We start from the raw sequence: 17,776 nt of genomic DNA on the forward strand, positions 1-17,776 counted from the left end.
TGAAACTCTGGGGGGTCCGTTTTTTAAGGACACTCACCCCAATCATGAGGGTGGAGCCTTCATGACATAAACACTTCTCAAAGACCCCACCGCCTAATAGCACCACATTGAGCATTAGGATTTCAACATATGAATTTGGGGGGATGCACTGAGACAACAGCGATCCTCCTACTACACTTCTATTAATCCATAAAAGGTCAACTTAAGCCTTGGTCAATTTTGCTCAGTGGTTAGAGCATTGGCCCAAGGACTGCAGAGTTGACGGTTCAATTCCTGGTCAAGGGCATGTACTTCAGTTGCAGGTTCCATCCCTGGCCCCAGTCAGGGTGTGTGCAAGAGGCAACAATAGATGCACTAGTATCTCTCTCACATCCATGTTTCTCTTGCTCTCTCTCCCACCTCTCTCTGCCCTCATTTCCACACTCTCTAAAAATCAATGGGAAAAATATCCTTGGGTGAGGATTACACACACACACACATACACACACACACAAAGGTCAACTGAAAACATTATATCCTCACTAGAGGCCCGTTGCAGGAAGATTCCTATAATAATAGGGCTTCCTTGGGCCTATTCCTGCAAGAATAGGGCTTCCTGTGGCCTTCTCTGCCGCCCTGCCTGCTTCCCTCCTTCTCCGCTGCCCCGCTTGCTTCTTCGCAGCTTCGCTCTCTTCTCTAGTGTTTGGCTTCCTTCTACGCTGTCTTCAGTCTTCGCGCTGCGCCTGCATATGCAAATAAACCAACATCTTGGTTGGGTTAATTTGCATACTCGCTCCTGATTGGCTGGTGGGTGTGGCTTGTGGGCGTAGTAGAGGTACGGTCAATTTGCATGTTTCTATTTTATTAGATAGTATGTTTGTTTGCATTTTACTTATTCTCTCTCACTTCACTGTGAGTTACTCAAGAACATAGATCATGTCTTAGTTATCCTTGATCTACAGTACCTACCCTAACAGAGAACCTGGGACAGATACCTAATAAGTGTTTACTATCTTAAATAATGATATTGAAAGAGAAAAATCTTGTTATTATTGCAAGGAGCAGTTGTTCTCAATATTAAAGGAAGGAATTGATCCATCATCTTTATCTGGTGCAACAAATCTAAAATATTTTAAATGCAGCAAGAGAAGTAACAGATGAATTGGGAATATTTCCTAACCCTGACACCAAAATTTCATTTAAAATTTTAGATCCTTTACAATCCTGCCCTATTTAAACATTCACTAAAAAAAATCAAAGTGAGTCATCTAAGTAATTCTAAGCAAGCCTACTCCTATTCTTCCCTGGGAAAGAAGAGAAACAGAAGAGGTAGCTTTTATTTTATTTTTTTAGAAGAGTGTTTGTTTTTAATATGGGTTGTTTTTTTTTTTTGTTTTTTTTTCATTGATTTCAGAAAGAGGAAGGGAGCGGGAGAGAAATAGAACATCGATGAGAGAGAATCATTGATCGGCTGCCTCATGCATGCCCTCCACTGGGGATCAAGCCTGCAACCCACACATGTGCCCTGACTGGGATGGATTGATGCTTAACCACAGAGCCACATTGGTTGGGCTAGCTTTTATTTTTTTAATAACTAATATGCACTTCCTTGTTATAATAGGATTGCTTAATTTTTTTTCAAAGTAAAAGAGCAGAATTTCCCCCTGGCATTTAATCCAAAACCGCAGCCCATTATAAAGGGTGCAATGAAAGGTCAAGCCTGCAGCTTTGGCAGTAATTGGAACAATTTTTACATCAGTACAGATACCAACACTAGGGCAAAGATTCGCCTACGATTCCTTTATCTGCCTGCAAATATGAAGAGGTAACACCATAGGCATCCAATGAAATCAGTGACATGGCAGTTTTGTGTTCTAAATGCTTTGAAATTAAATTCTTCTAATAAAACAAACCTGACTAGGAAAGAAAAAACAAAAAAACAAAGTTAAAATCAGATGCAGACTACTCCTTTTGATCTCATACACTTTGAAATGAACTTTCTTTTTACACATTGGATGTCTAGTCATCCCTAGAGAATTCAGGGATCATTTTCCTCAGACAGCTTCCCTGATATCCTAAGTTGGGTTAAGGACACCTTCTCTGTGTTCACATATGACACTATCATGTGTCTCTATTTTACAATGCACAAGTCTCTCAAAGACAAGGGCTGTTTCTAAGTCATCGCTGCATGTCCTAGCAGAAGGTCTGGGTCAGACCAGATCTTCAATGTTTGTTGAGCTAAATTAATAAAGGACTCCACATCAAAACTGGTAGGTAAAGCAAAAAAACTGGCAACATTTGCTAAGTTTATATTCCCAGTTATAGCAGATACAAGAGCATAGGACATACTATACATGCATAGTAGTATACATCTTATTTTTAAACTAACAGTTCAATAGTACGACTGAACCCATGGAATCATCCAAGCCCAGAAATTATAGTACAAGTCTGCAGAATTGGACTTATCATAATGCTAATATTTTAAACTTCAGGGATCCTCAATGGCAGTGTCCCTTCCATGATGTTTACAGGAGTCCTAATAATATGTTCCCATGGTCATGTTTTCATAAAAATTGCACAAGTAAGCCAACTGCAATTAGTTAAGACTGCTGTCTCTGACTCCCCCCACCATCACACTTCCTCCTTCGTTAATGTGGTATTTTAGGTATCTGGCTAAAAGGAAGTTGAGGAGGGGATATATATACTTTACATTTTATAGGTATATATAATTCATAATCACTTCCATGCATGATTAGATCATTGCTAATCTCAATAAAGGAATGACTTTCAAGAGTGTTCCCATCACCCAAGCACTGCCTTATTTGGTATCATTTACACTAATGTGCAGAACCAGAGTCATCCAGATATGAGTTCCACAGGCTATTGGCACAGGTGTAAGAACACTGTACTTCAAATATGGAAGAGACTTAGTAGAGATTTCTCCAAATTGGGCACCCATCTTGAAATATTACATGAAATTACCAATAAAATGAGTTGAGAATCAGAAACCTTTCTAAGCTATTCTATATAATAAAAGGCCAGAGGCATCACGACCGAAACAACCAGAGACCAGACCACCACAGCCCCTCATGGGCTGGCCCCACCCCCAAGCAAGCGGTTAGGGACAATGAGGCAGGCAGGGTGGTTAGGGGTGATCAGGTAGGCAGACCAGAGGTTAAGGGTGATCAGGTAGGCAGGCAAGTGGTTAGGGGCGATCAAGTAGGCAGGCCAGTGTTAGAGGAGATCAGGTAGGCAGATGGCCCTTCACTGGGCTGACTTCACCCCCAAGCAAGTGGTTAGGAGCGATCAGGCAGGCAGGCAGAGTGGTTAGGGGCAATCAGGTAGGCTGTCCAGCGGTTAGGGGCGATCAGGTAGGCAGACGGACCCTCGCAGGGCTGGCCCCACCCCCCAGCAAAGAAAGAGGGAGGCCCAGGCCAGCCAAGCCATCACACCCCAGCCTGTAACCTGCAGAGGGAAGCCACAGATGGCAAGCAGTGGCAGTGGTGGGGGTGGGGCCAGCTGCCTGCAGCCAGGGGAAGGAAAGCCCCAATAGGCCCTGATCTCAGGCCAGGCCTAGGGACCCTACCCGAGGGATCCTGGATTGTGATAGGTTGCAGGCTGGGCTGAGGGACTCCCCCAAGTGCACGAATTTTTGTGCACCGGGCCTCTAGTCAATAATAAACACATTTTGATCAGCCATATTAGAGAAAAGAGTAAATCATTTTTCTGTTCTCTCTATAGAAAACAGTAACCCAATTTTACAAATCTATAAATATAAAAGGCTAATATGCTAAGTGTCCCTCCGCCCATCTGACTAGTCACAATAACGCGCACTGACCACCAGGGGGCAGACGCTCAATGCAGGAGCTGCCGTGATGTGCACTGGCCATTTACAGAGAAATGGCAATGCAAACCTGGCGCCGACAAAGCAACACTCGGCTTCCCCCAAGTGGGACACAGACCCCGCCACCACCCCGGAGCGACAGCCCACCAAATCGCAGCTGACGCTGCCGAGACCCAGTGGCGCAAAATGCGGCCCACAGCCCAGCCCAGCAACGATGGCTGTGGGTGTCCGGTAATGACATCATATAGCAAAGCCTGGCTTCCTCTCCCTAGCAACTATTTAGGTACCATCTCAGAGAAACTGTTCTTGACCATCCACTAAAGGATTAACCATGCCTTCTTCCAGGTACTGCTGTGCTCTATACAGTCTTTTATTACTGTATTCACCAAACTATGAGAATTGTGTTAACTTGTCTGATCCCACTACCATGCGCAATTTAGGAGCAGGTACTGCAAGTCTTACTCATGTAGGTATTTTTCCAGAAGTTACTTTGTAATACAGCAACTGATAACTGTTGATCTTTTTTAAAGTTGTTATTCCTTGAACTACTATGTTTAGGAAAGTTTAAACTCTTTTACTTATATTTTCTATCAGATGTTGATTCATCACTGTGGATAAGTGAGAAACAGGAATAATTATAATTGACATGAGCTAATTTTTTTAAGGGCCTTGGAGCTGATGTTCTAAGTGTCATCCCAGTGCTTTGCTCACCTAAAGGATCATCACAGTTAAAAAAGTTGTGTTGTCTGAGTAAAAATGGGCAGCAAGTGCAAACAGTAGGCAATAACAGACTATTTGTTCCTCTTCCATAAAAGCTGACCTACTCAAAGCTAATGAAATTTCTAGAACTATGTGAACTAAGTAATTCCTGATTTAGAGATAAATTTTACCAATGACTAATTAAGGTCAAAGACATTAAAGATTTAAATAAGATTTGCTAAAGCATACTTCAGAAGCATAACCTGAATAATCTGGAATATCACTGAAGACTGATAATAATGAATAAATAAAAGGTAGTTTCTTCTAGCTCAAATTTGGATTAACCTGTTTTCTTATAAAAAACTAGAGGCCCGGTGCACGAAATTCATGCACGGGGGGGGGGGCAGCGGGGAGTGTGTCCCTCAGCCTGGCCTGCACCCTCTCCAATCTGGGACCCCTCATGGGATAACCAGCAGTTGGACATCCCTCTCACAATTCAGAACTGCTGGCTCCTAACCGCTCACCTGCCTGCCTGATTGCCCCTAACTGCTTCTGCCTACCAGCCTGATTGTCCCTAACTGCTCCCCAGCTGGCTTGATTGCCCCTAACTACCTCTGCCTCGGCCCACACCTGGTACCCAGGATTCCCTCCTCCAGCTGACCACAGGCACCCAGGATCCGGGCTTCCCTCCCTCTGGTCAGCCATAGGCGCCCAGGCTGGCTGCAGCTTATTCACAGATATGATATTGTATATAAAAAACCCTAAAGACTCCATCAAAAAATTATTAGACTTAATAAATGAATTCGACAATGCAGCAGGATACAAAATTAACGCCAAGAAATCTATGGCATTTCTATACACCAATAGTGAACTTACAGAAAGAGAGACTAAAAAAAGCAATCCCATTAACCATCGCAACAAAAAAATTAAGATACCTAGGAATAAACTTAACTAAGGAGGTGAAAGACCTATATGCGGAAAACTACAGGACACTGAAAAAATAGAGAAAGACATAAACAGATGGAAGAACATAGCATGTTCATGGACTGGTACAAACAACATCATTAAAATGTCCATACTACCCAAACCAATCTATAGATTCAATGCACTCCCCATTAAAATACCAACGGCATATTTCACAGACCTAGAAAGAACTCTCCAAAAATTCATCTGGAATTTAAAAAAAAAAAAGACCCCGAATAGCTGCAGCAATCGTGAGAAAGAAGAACAAAATGGGTGGTATCTCAATACCAGATTTCAAACTATATTACAAAGCCACTGTTCTCAAAACAGCCTGGTACTGGCACAAGAACAGACATATAGACCAATGGAATAGAATAGAGAACCCAGAAATCAACCCAAACCAATATGCTCAATTAATATTTGACAAAGGAGGCATGAACGTACAATGGAGTTAAGACAGTCTCCTCAATAAATGTTGTTGGCAAAATTGGACAGATACATGCAAAAAAATGAAACTAGACCACCAACTTACACCATACACAAAAGTAAACTCAAAATGGATAAGGACTTAAACATAAGACGGGAAACCATAAAAATACTAGAGGAATCCACAGGCAGCGAAATTCAGACATATGCCGAAACAATTTCTTCACCGATACCACTCTTAGGGCAATGGAAACTAAAGAGAAAATAAACAAATGGGACTACATCAAAATAAAAAGCTTTTGCACAGCAAAAGAAACCATCAACAAAACAACAAGAAAGCCCACTGTATGGGAGAACATATCTGCCAATGTTATCACCGATAAAGGTTTAATCTCCAACATTTACAGGCAACTTATTCAACTTAATAAAAGGAAGATAAATGATCCAATTAAAAAATGGGCAATGTACCTAAATAGATACTTTTCGAAAGAAGACAGAAGGAAGGCCAAGAGACATATGAAAACATGCTCAAAGTCACTAAGTATCCGAGAGATGCAAATCAAAACGACAGTGCGGTACCACCTCACACCTGTCAGAATGGCTATCATCAACAAATCAACAAACAACAAGTGCTGGCGAGAATGTGGAGAAAAAGGAACCCTCGTGCACTGCTGGTGGGAATGCAGACTGGTGCAGCCACTGTGGAGAACAGTATGGAGTTTCCTCAAAAAACTAAAAATGGGCCCTGACCGGTTTGGCTCAGTGGATAGAGCATCGGCCTGCGGACTCAAGGGTCCCAGGTTCGATTCCGGTCAAGGGCATGTACCTTGGTTGCGGGCACATCCCCAGTGGGGAGTGTGCAAGAGGCAGCTGACCGATGTTTCTAACTCTCTATCCATTTCCCTTCCTCTCTTTAAAAAAAACACACACACACACACACACACACACTAAAAATGGAACTCCCATTTGACCCAGTAATCCCACTTCTAGGAATATATCCCAAGAAACTAGAAATACCAATCAGAAAGGATATATGCACCCCTATGTTCATAGCAGCACAATTCACCATAGCTAAGATTTGGAAACAGCCCAAATGCCCATCAGCAGGTGAGTGGATTAGAAAACTATGGTACATCCACACAATGGAATACTACACTGCTATAAAAAAGAAGGAATTCTTACCATTTGCAGCAGCATGGATGGACCTGGAGAGCATTATGTTAAGTGAAATAAAAGAAAAATACCACATGATCTCACTCATTTATGGAAAATACAGAACATTATAACATGATGAACAAAAAGATAGACACAGAAGCAGCGAACAGACTGTCAAATTATAGCAGGAAGGCTGGGGAGTGTTGGGGGGGGGGGGAAGAGATCAACCAAAGGACTTGTATGCATGCATATAAGCACAACCAATGGACTCAAGACACTGGGGGGGTGGGGGGGCATGTGCCAGTGAATAGGGGAGGCTGGGGGAAGGTCAATGCGGGGGGGGGGAGATATATGTACTACTATTTGTAATACTTTAAACAATAAAATAAAATTTTTTAAAAAATGCATATAACTAAATGCAAAAATCCTCCCATTTTCTCCCCAGTTTCTTCTTTTAACTAAGTGAAATGTAAATATCAGAACTACCATTTAAAAAAAAACGAACAAATTCTTTAAGGCTAGCAGGACTTCTCACATATACAATTATACAGAGTATTTATTGATAAAATGATAAAGAATGTTCTGAGTTGGCCTGGCCAGTGTTGAGCATTGGTCCTTGCACCGAAGGGTCTCAGGTGCGATTCCCTGTCAAGGGCACATACCTGGGTTGGAGATTCCATCCACCGCCCCAATGGGGACCATGAGGGAGCAACCAATTGATGTCTATCTCACATAGATGGTTTTTTCTCTCTCTCTCCCTCTCTCCCCTTCTCCCTTGCACTCTCACTAAAAATCAATGGGAAAAAATATCCTTGGGTGAGGAAATAAATAAAATTTAAAAAAAGAATGTTCTAAGTTGTCGTAACATATAACTTACTCATGCTTATAATAGTTTGACCTATAAATGCTCAAAAACAATAACCATATCATAAAGGCATATTCTTCAGATTCACTAACAGTTGGACACTACTATTTACGCTTTGGGAAAAATCCCCACCTTGAAATAATCCAGAAAGAAAAACTCCTGGCATAGCTCTCTAGCAGACTTCATGAGAAAAGCAATAAATCTGGTAAGAGTAAGAGGTAAAAATTAAATCTACCTCCGGAATCTATTGCATATTTACAGCTGCACGTATGCCATATACCTCCCAAACATGTTTATTATTTGCATTATCAGTTTAACATTTGCATTAAAATATCAGAAAGATAACTAAGAAACAAGAAATTCTATTGGAGTTACAAATCTCAATTTGTCCTCCTTTACAGATTATAATCCGTGCTCATCTTGGAGAAAGTAATATTTTCCTAGTAAGTTATTAGTATTTTAAAATTTAGTATTGTAACTGTAAACACATTTATTGACTATTTTTAAATTATATTCTAGCATTACTTTTCACACAACTATTAATTTTTAAATTTCATTTATTAACAAAGAGCTCCATTATAAATTTTAACATAAAAGATACTATTTTTTCCTTTTACAATAAAAGAGAAAAAAAGGTTGATGGCAATGGAAGCAAGCACTCTATGACAAAGGAAAGAAATTCTTTGGGAGAACCTTCCAAAAGATTTTTTTTTAATATATTTTATTGATTTTTACAGAGAGGAAGGGAGAGGGATAGAGTTAGAAACATCGATGAGAAAGAAACATCGATCAACTGCCTCCTGCACACCCCCTACTGGGGTTGTGCCCGCAACCAAGGTACATGCCATTGACCGGAATCAAACCTGGGACCTTCAGTCCGCAGGCCGACACTCTAGCCACTGAGCCAAACCAGGTAGGGCTCAAAAGATTTGCTTGGTATAAATATAAAAGCCCAAGAAGCTCTCATGATTATTATTCTTAGTAGTGCAACGGTGGTTGGGATGAGGGAAATGTTACTCTCATTCACTGCTACTGGAACACAATTTACATGTGCCAGGCATATGCCAATCCTTGAAAGAAGGGTAAAACAAGGTCTCTACAAAATTGTGAAATAGAAATCCAATAAACAGGTGTCCCAAACCTTTCTGTGCACAGGAGCTATCTATATATATAAAAGCCTAAGCAACCGTCGCAACCGAAAAACTGAACGGACGACCAAACAGGCTGCGTGTGACAACCAGGCCGGCAGGGGGGGCAGTGAGGGGCAACCAAATGACTGAACAACAGGCTGGGTAGGGCAACCAGGCTGGCGGGGGGGGGGGGGGGGGGCAGTTTGGGGTGACCAGGCCAGCAGGGGGGAGTTAGGGGCAACGAGGCCAGCAGGGTGGGGCAACTGGGGCAACCAGGCTGGCAGGGGGGGCAGTTGGGGGTGACCAGGCAGGCAGGCGAGCAGTTAGGAGCCAGTGGTCCCGAGGGGTCCCGGGGATTGGAGAGGGTGCAGGCTGGGCTGAGAGGACCTCCCCCCAACCCCGTACACGAATTTCATGCACTGGGTCTCTAGTCTATTCTTATTTCCCCAGAAGTCTTTGAAAAGGGGAAATTAGAGCAGAATGAAGAGAATCACTCATACCTCCACCTACCATCATGAAAACACTTGAAGATGTCATTGATATAGTTTATTAAAGTTGTATTTAATATACACTAGGCACTACACTAGGTGGTAGAAATTTAAAAATAGTTTTGAAACTAATGCATCTTCAAAGAGGTCATGCACTCTAATGAAGAAGAAAGGCCTGAAAACTGACCAGAACAATCTTTTTTATGAGGGCTATATAATAAGGGCTACAGAGGACATTGAAATGGTATCTAACAAATTGGCAAGGGGGTACAGGTCAGGGAAAGAGCTGGCTCCAACACTAAAGAAATGAGGGTGGGGAAAAGAAGGGCAGTCCAGCCAGAATAACAGGAACGGCATTCACAAAGGCAGGCAGATGTGGGAGAAATACATGTTGAAAGAAATGCAAATAAAATGGCTGAGCTCTGTGGGGGAGAACAAGGCAGGAGGGCACCTATGAGGCTGGAATGATAATATGGAGGCTCCTTATACCCACCACTCTAGGCCACTTTACTCTCAATCTGTGGGACAAAGGATTCCAGCCACTTCCTTACCTTATTAAAAAAATGCAGAGTTAGACTGGTGAGATAGTGGCAGCAGTGCCAAAACCAAGCAGGGCAGCCCCCAAAATCCATCCAATAGAAGCGGCCCATGCCGAAAATACAGAGACAAACATCTGCAAAACTCATACCATTTTGAATACATGAATATACTAGGTACACCTTACAACTTTTATAAATACCAAATACAACTATTTTACACTTACACGCAAAGAAATTTGTATAAAATGCGACAGCAATGATGTTGAAACACCCTAGCTGGTTTGGCTCAGTGGATGAAACCTCGACAAAGAATTTTTAAATTATATTCTAGCATTATTCTAGCCTGCGGACTGAAGGGTCCTAGGTTCAATTCCAATCAAGGGCACATGCCCAGGTTGCGGGCTTCATCCCCAGTAAGAGGTGTGCAGGAGGCAACCGATCAATGATTCTCTCTCATCTTTCTTTCCCTCTCTGAAATTAATAAAAATATATTTAAAAAATAATAATGTTAAATCTTCATTAGCCAGTGGACTTAAAACTCATGAGTTAAAAGCAATCATTGAGGAGCATATCCATGTCACATGCTAGTCTCCAATTTTAAGATTCTTGAAGGCAGAGACCACAACTTATGTGTTTCTAAACATCAGTTTTGACAAACTGGTTTGTTATTCACTGACTCAAAAGTGCCATTCCTGCCCTAACCAGTTTGGCTCAGTGGATAGAGCATCAGCCTGCGGACTGAAGGGTCCCAGGTTCGATTCTGGTCAAGGGCATGTACCTTGGTTGCAGACACATCCCCAGTAGGGGGCGTGCAAGGAGGCAGCTGATTGATGTTTCTCTCTCATTGATGTTTCTAACTTTCTATCCCTCTCCCTTCCTCTCTGTAAAAAATCAAAAAATATATATATTTTTTAAAAAGTGCCATTTCCTAAGAGTTAAAAGTAAGATAGGCAGACTGGCAGATTGGCTCAGTTGGTTGGAGCATTGTCCTGTGCACCAAAAGATTGAGGGTTTGATTCCCAGACAGGGCACATGCCTAGGTTTCTAATTCAATCCCCAGTCAGGGCACGTACAGTAGGCAATGGATCCATGTTTGTCTCTCTCCCCTCTCCTCTCTCTCTAAAATCAATAAACATGTCCTTGGGTGAGACTAAAAATAATAATAATAATAATAATGGTAATAAGAGAGCCAGATGAATATTTTTGGCAGAGTGTGGGGAAAGGTTAAGGACATTGAAATCGGGCATCTGGGAGTAAAAATCATACTCACAGGGAGTTTTTAAACAAAGAGCTATTTCAGTAGTTAAATCTTCCTTTGCTGCAGGGTGTTAGCAAAGGAAGAATTCTCTAGAGTGGGAAGGTCACCCTGGGGCTCTGTCTGAAACATGATCTGGGCAGCAAGATAACCAAAAAAAAAGTTGCTATTAAAGACTTTCACATCTCCTGCTTCTATTTAATTATTCTGTGTTTACACTGAATACTAAGAAAGTACTTAAGTTATACCATGATCTCTTTCTACAAAGAAACACACAAAAAACATTCTTTCTAATACCCAATATAACTATTAAACTATTCTCATCAAATTTCAATTTGAAAACAACAAAAGGACTTAGGCAGAAAGATAAAACAATAATAGCAATAAGAAATTCAATCTTTCATCACAAATAATGGTAACAATAAGGCTACTTGGCTATAGGATACTTAAACTATTACCAAATAATATTTGCTTATCTTCTAACTCCTGCTTGTCTTTTTTCTCCTTCAAAATCCTCAGAAAAATCAAAGTAGCACTGATACATATGATAATAAACCCACAGAAATTGGCTATAACTTAAGTAATCAGAAATGATGAATGTTTATAAAATATAGTAACAGCTACTAGCAATCACCGCACTATTGAGATATTGGTAATGAACTAGGTATCATTGCTGCACACATAATTACAATTTACTGAGGTCTTTTACATTCAGTATCTCTAATCCTCCAACATCTGAGGTATGGTCCTAAACACAGGAATATCAGAAAAAATATAGAAATGTGGGAAGGAGGGTTAAAAAAAAGTTTTCACTTAACAGATACCATTTTTCATGTAATAATTCATAGCTATTCTGCTTCAATTCTAATATACAATTGAAGAGAAGGTCTACATGTTCTTTCATGTATCAGAAACTCCAAAGGTACAAAAACTCTGCAACTACATCAAGAAAAAAAGGCAATAAAGATGAAAGTAATCACATAGCAATTGTTTTGCACTCAATAATGTAAAACAAAAGCAATCCTATATCAGATGGGAGGAGTAAACTAAGACCAGCCAACTGTCTGCAATTCCCCAAACTTTAGTTCTGAAAAGATGACCATACTTACTTCCACTCCTCCCACCAAAAGAGCATAACATATTAAACCACACTGTCAGATAACAAAACCGTTAAGGTAATACTTAGTGGACAGCCATTCAAAATGATGTTGCAGAATTATAACTATTGACATAAAACACAAATAACAGTTATCCCTGAAGGTGTGATTATGAGTGACTATTTGCCTCATTTTCTTAGCAGTATTTCATAATTTCTCCACCATGTTTATCATTTTTACATTAAAAATGTAAGTAAAAAAATAATTTAAAAGTATTAAATTTAAAGGTTTCTATTTTCTCTTCCACCATTATATTCTTGGTGACCCTTACAAAATGATCCCAGCAATTTGAGATATTAATACCTAGTAACATAAGATTTCTCTTTAAAATAAGATGTGAATACCACCTTTTTATATAATTTTATCAATTGCAGATAAGGCAGTATGATGCAAGATCTCCGGATCTAGTTTGCCAGGATTCAAATCCCAGTTATACCACTGACTGGCTACATAATTTTGTGCAAATTATTTAACCTCTCATTGCCAGTTTCTTCATCTGCTATGCCTGACATATAGTACTTAGCTAGCTATTTTATTATTATCATTTTTTTCACAGGTGAAGATACTGAAGCACTAAAATCATTTGCCAGAAAACAAAGATGCTGGGGGAAGGAGGGTAGGAAGGAGAGACAAGCAGACAGAAAAGCAAGAGACAGACACATACAAACACAATGAAATCCTGGATCTCTTTTACTAAACTGCTATTCTGTTGAAAAGACAAATGGAAGCTCTGTAGCATAATGTTCAACAAATATTTCCTTTCTCAGCCTATCTCTGTTTCTTCCTATACAGAAATAAACCTGGTTTATATTCATTCTCATTCCTAAATCACCTTTCCTACAGACTTGCATTTTAAAGTTAGTTGTATTAGTTTTAACTCTGTTCCAAGTCAAACGTTTCTGTGGAACTCCATCAGTCAGAAGATACGTGCAATTTAAAAATGCTAGAAACACAGAGAACACTCAACACCCTTTTTGAATAACTGTTAAGAACTCACTCTGATCCTAAGAATTTTATATGCTTAAAATGTCAGAGGAGGGAAAAACTCTTAAGTCAAGAGACAGTGTTCCAATTCTATTATGGACAAATAATTAGGCCAGTAACCTGAAGTTGGTGATTTTACCATTTCAGGAAAAAAAGGGTAAGTTATGTTACTGAAAGAGCCCATCTAGCTTCAAAATTCAACAGCCTCTTGGACAAACCTGAAAATTGAGAATTCACAGGTAATTTCAGGCCTCCATGTTTCCTCTGACTGAAATCTCTCGTTTCCCATGTCCCCTTCCCTTTTAGAGAACTCTTGTTATATCATCCATTAAATATCCATCCCTTTTTTCATGAAACCTTCCCTGAGCCCAAATCAAATTGCTCCATATTCTTTGGACCGCCACTGACTGCTTTACATCTATTATAGAGGACTATTTATAAACTGTCTACCAGCTCTGAAGTCCCACTTCTTGCACAACGCCTAGAGCACACAGCAGGTCCTGAAGCTGTGTTTAAAAATTTGATTCTACAAAGTTAAATTAGGTTCCTGTGAAGGTTCCCTAGGCACCATCTGGGAGTTTAGCTCAATCTGAAGATGCATGGAGGCCAATTTGCAGCACAACCACAGCTTTGTCCCAGTCAGATCTACATATGCAGTGCAAATTTATTTGCAAATTTGTACAAAAAGCTACACAAACGTGTCACTGATGCAGATTATCTGGACACCCTCTGGGGATTACCTAATCTACCTCACCTTCCTATCCAAAAAAACCTCTTCACCCTGTTCTACTTGGTTCCTTGGCATTTTAAGACCGCTTACCATACTATATGGTTGTTTGATGTAAGCTCCACTAATGCAGGAATTTTTATCCAATTTGTCCACAAATGATACCCAATGCCTGTATCAGTGCCTGGCACAATGAATGTGTTTCTTTAAATATATTTTTATTGATTTCAGAGAGGAAGAGAGAGGGAGAGATAGAAACATCAATGATGAGAGAGAATCAGTGATAGGCTGCCTCCTGCACACCCCCCTACTGGGGATGGAGCCTGCAACCTGGGCATATGCCCTGACTGGGAAGTGAACCATGACCTCCTAGTTCATAGGTCGACGCTCAACCACTCAGCCAAACAAGCCAGGCTGAATGATGTTTTGTTTTGTTTTTTTTAACTAAAAGTCTTTCCTTCTATCTAAAAGCCCTCATGAGTTATGAGTCATTGCCTTTTCTAACACTATCTCACATTGCCCTTATTTCCTGAGCTCCATCCATTTATAGTTGCCTTACGAGGAAGCTTCCAAGAACTGGAAGAAAGTATTTGCTATTTAACTCCTAAATTGCAACTCTTATTTTCTTTGCTCACCTGATGGTATAGAAATAATTTTCAGAAAACCATACCAAATAACAAACAGATGAAATAACCAAAACTTTGTTCTTTACATTCTAATAATTTTTATCTACGATGTCTTCACTTCAGATTTTAAACGTCTTGGTGGACAAAAACCAAAAATGTTGGATTACTCTTTTGGATTGCTAAGCACACAGGCTAAAGATGTTGAGAATCTACTAGTATTAACTGTAATATGCGACCTGACTGAAAAATTGTGCCTCAAACAGTACAAACCCTCTAATGTTGTGTGTGTGTGTGTGTGTGTGTGTGTGTGTGTGTGTGTATACATATATATATGTGTGTGTGAGAGAGAGAGAATATATATACAATGGTAAGATTTTTGTACCAGCTAATATGTTTCAGGAGAAATGAACTTATCCATTGAATTTCTGAATTTCTGTAGCTAATAAATACTGAGCCATGTAAAAAATATTACATTTGTATTCAGAAAATACCACCAAAACCTTGTCCATCCCCAAATTTCTGCCAAATATAGTTCTTCCCTGCTTCAAACAATTGAGTTCCAAGAGACACAAGCCCATCAGCAGCAGTCATGGACATCACCTATATTACTATTTTGAAGATAGCTTTTAAGTTCTTGAAGAAATAAAACATCAGCAATGCAAACAGACTCAAGATGAGAAGTTTCAAGCTGAGATGCCTGGGTATGTTGACTCAAACTAAAATAGAAAACAAAGACTGAAGTCACCCAGTCCTCTTAACTATCACCATTTATCTGAAAAACTCAACTTCTAGGATGAGACCAAAAAAAAGGCTTCACAAGCTCAAATGTGTTAGGCGGGATGACAAAAGCCAGGCCCCTTATGCATGTTACAATGTCTGTCTGCAGGTTTGCCTTCTGTGATCTCTCAATTTTGCTTCAACACCCTAAAAAGAATTAATATTCTAGATATGAGCATGTGAAAATAAGGGTTAAGTTCTCAGGATTCAAGTGCCAAGGTGATGACTAAAAATTATGTAAGGTGGGGAAAGAGCATCAGAACAGAAAATTATCATTAAATGATATTTTCTGCACAACAGCAGAGTATGGGGTGGGTTTCAACCTCCGAGCTTTTACTAGCTTTCTAACCACAGATTAAACATGGGTGAATCACAAGGAAGCCTTCTGCAGGGTGCAAGGTCCTGTTTTCCGAGGACGTGAGGCTTGTCTGCTGCCTCCATACCCCTATCTGGCCATCCCATCTTTCTACCCACACCCCGCCCCCAACGTGTCTCGTAGTAAGAGAAGGTAGTAAGGGAAGGGAAAAGACAGCCAGTACTAAACTAAGTTGTCATTTACAGCTGATTTGCAAAACAAGTCCCCAGGGGACCTAATCAGCCTAGGGCACACTACCCAAGCCCTGGTGGGTGGTAGTCGGAAAAGAGAAGGCCCATATTCTTCAGGAAAGCATGTGACTTGAAGCAAGAAGCTGCTCCAGACCCCAAGACTCCATCAGGCTGTCACCAGGGCGTCCTGACCCGTAAACAGCCTCGTTAAGTGTGTGAACATCCACAGGACTTGTCACCCCAACTTCCTAAAAACCTAAGAGGGAAGTTGATTAAGCATTAACCCTACTGGCCAAGGGTCCTGGGGTGACCGGGGGTGGGGGGGAGGTGGGGAGTACGGCGCTCTTATCTTCTGTGCTTGGGACACAGAAAAAAAGCAATGGGCAGGAGACGGAAGCAGGCGACGGCACGCGTCCGATGTGGGTCCTGCGGAGAGTGGGCGGTATTTCTCCAGAGCGTGCAAACAAACAAACCCCAGCGAGGGCGAGGTTGGGGCGATGGGGAAATGCGAACGCAGGCACCGGGTGTGTCGGGACTTGGGGGTCCCCCGCGTGCTCGGGGCGGGCCGGGGAGGCGGCGGCGGCCGGGCAGCGCGAGCGCGGGGGCAGGTTCCCGGAGCCCCGCGCGGTGGGAACGCCCGAGCCGGGCAGCGCGGGCCGCGGCGGGCGGGGGCCGCGGGCCGAGACGGGCGGGCGGGGGCGGCGGCCCAGGTCGCATGAACAAAGCCGGCGCGCGGGGCCTGACTACTCACAACAAGAAGCTCATGTCGGCCGCGGCGCGGGCTGCGGGTCGGTGGTCGCAAGGCCTCGGACGCGGCGGCGGCGGCGACGGCGGCGGCGGCCCGGGAGGAAGAGAAAAGGAGAGGAAGGCGAGGAGAGGCGGTGCAGGGCAGCGCCGGCGGTTCCGCGGCCGCAACTTGCTCGGCTACTCCAGTTCCTATGGCACGCAGAGGGGGCGGAAGTGGGAAGCGCTCGGCCGGAGTCGCTCAGTGGGAGGGGAAGGAGAGGGAGGCGGGGAAAGGGCGCTCGCCGGGCCCTGACAACAGCCACCGCTGCCGCCGCAGTGCCACCCCTCGCCTCCTCCTCGCCGGCCCCCAGCAGCCCCCACCCCCGCGAACTCTCGCGAGAGCGACGCGCGCCCACTCCGGCCCACGGACTGCGGCTCTGGGTCCCTCGGCTCTGGACGCCTTGGCCGCGCCGCAGCACGCCCCGCGAGGACGAGGACGCCAAAGCGGCCGGTGCGGGCCGGGGCCTGTCCGCCGGGGTGGGGGGCTGTGGCCGAGTGTTCCGAGGCGCTTAGGTGCCTTTCATCCTTCCGGAAGGACCTGGGCTTCAACTCGGGGATGTCAGGGCCCTGCTCTGAGGGATGGGAATGCCATCAGAATCTTGCCCACTGGGAATGCCAGCAGACGGTGATGAAGGGTTATGGAGTCTATCTACTGCTACACAAAGACAGGAGGAAATTGCATCTGGGTAGCATGGTTTGAGCGTGGTTCTGCCAGAAGAGCGGGAAGGATCTAACTGGATTTTTCAAGGTCCCTGTTGCTTTATGGGCATACTATTTTAAAACCCTGGTCAGGATCCATCACTGTCTGAACAGGCAAGCTAGGCGTTCAT

The 17,776-nt window shown here is 42.5% G+C and overlaps 1 protein-coding gene across 1 annotated transcript in view; it reads right to left on the reverse strand.

Annotated features, from left to right (window-relative positions):
• MOB1B (MOB kinase activator 1B) overlaps positions 1 to 17,142 on the reverse strand; it is a 50,146-nt gene extending 33,004 nt beyond the window's left edge. Inside the window, exon 1 of the mRNA XM_079778713.1 lies at positions 16,912 to 17,142. Coding sequence (XP_079634839.1) covers positions 16,912 to 16,925 — 14 coding nt within the window. The 5' untranslated portion in view covers positions 16,926 to 17,142. The remainder of the gene's footprint in view (positions 1 to 16,911) is intronic.
• Between the last annotated feature and the right edge of the window lie 634 nt (positions 17,143 to 17,776).

The sequence above is a fragment of the Cnephaeus nilssonii genome (genome assembly GCF_951640355.1).
Source record: "Cnephaeus nilssonii genome assembly, chromosome: 1".
NCBI classification, from domain to species: domain Eukaryota; kingdom Metazoa; phylum Chordata; class Mammalia; order Chiroptera; family Vespertilionidae; genus Cnephaeus; species Cnephaeus nilssonii.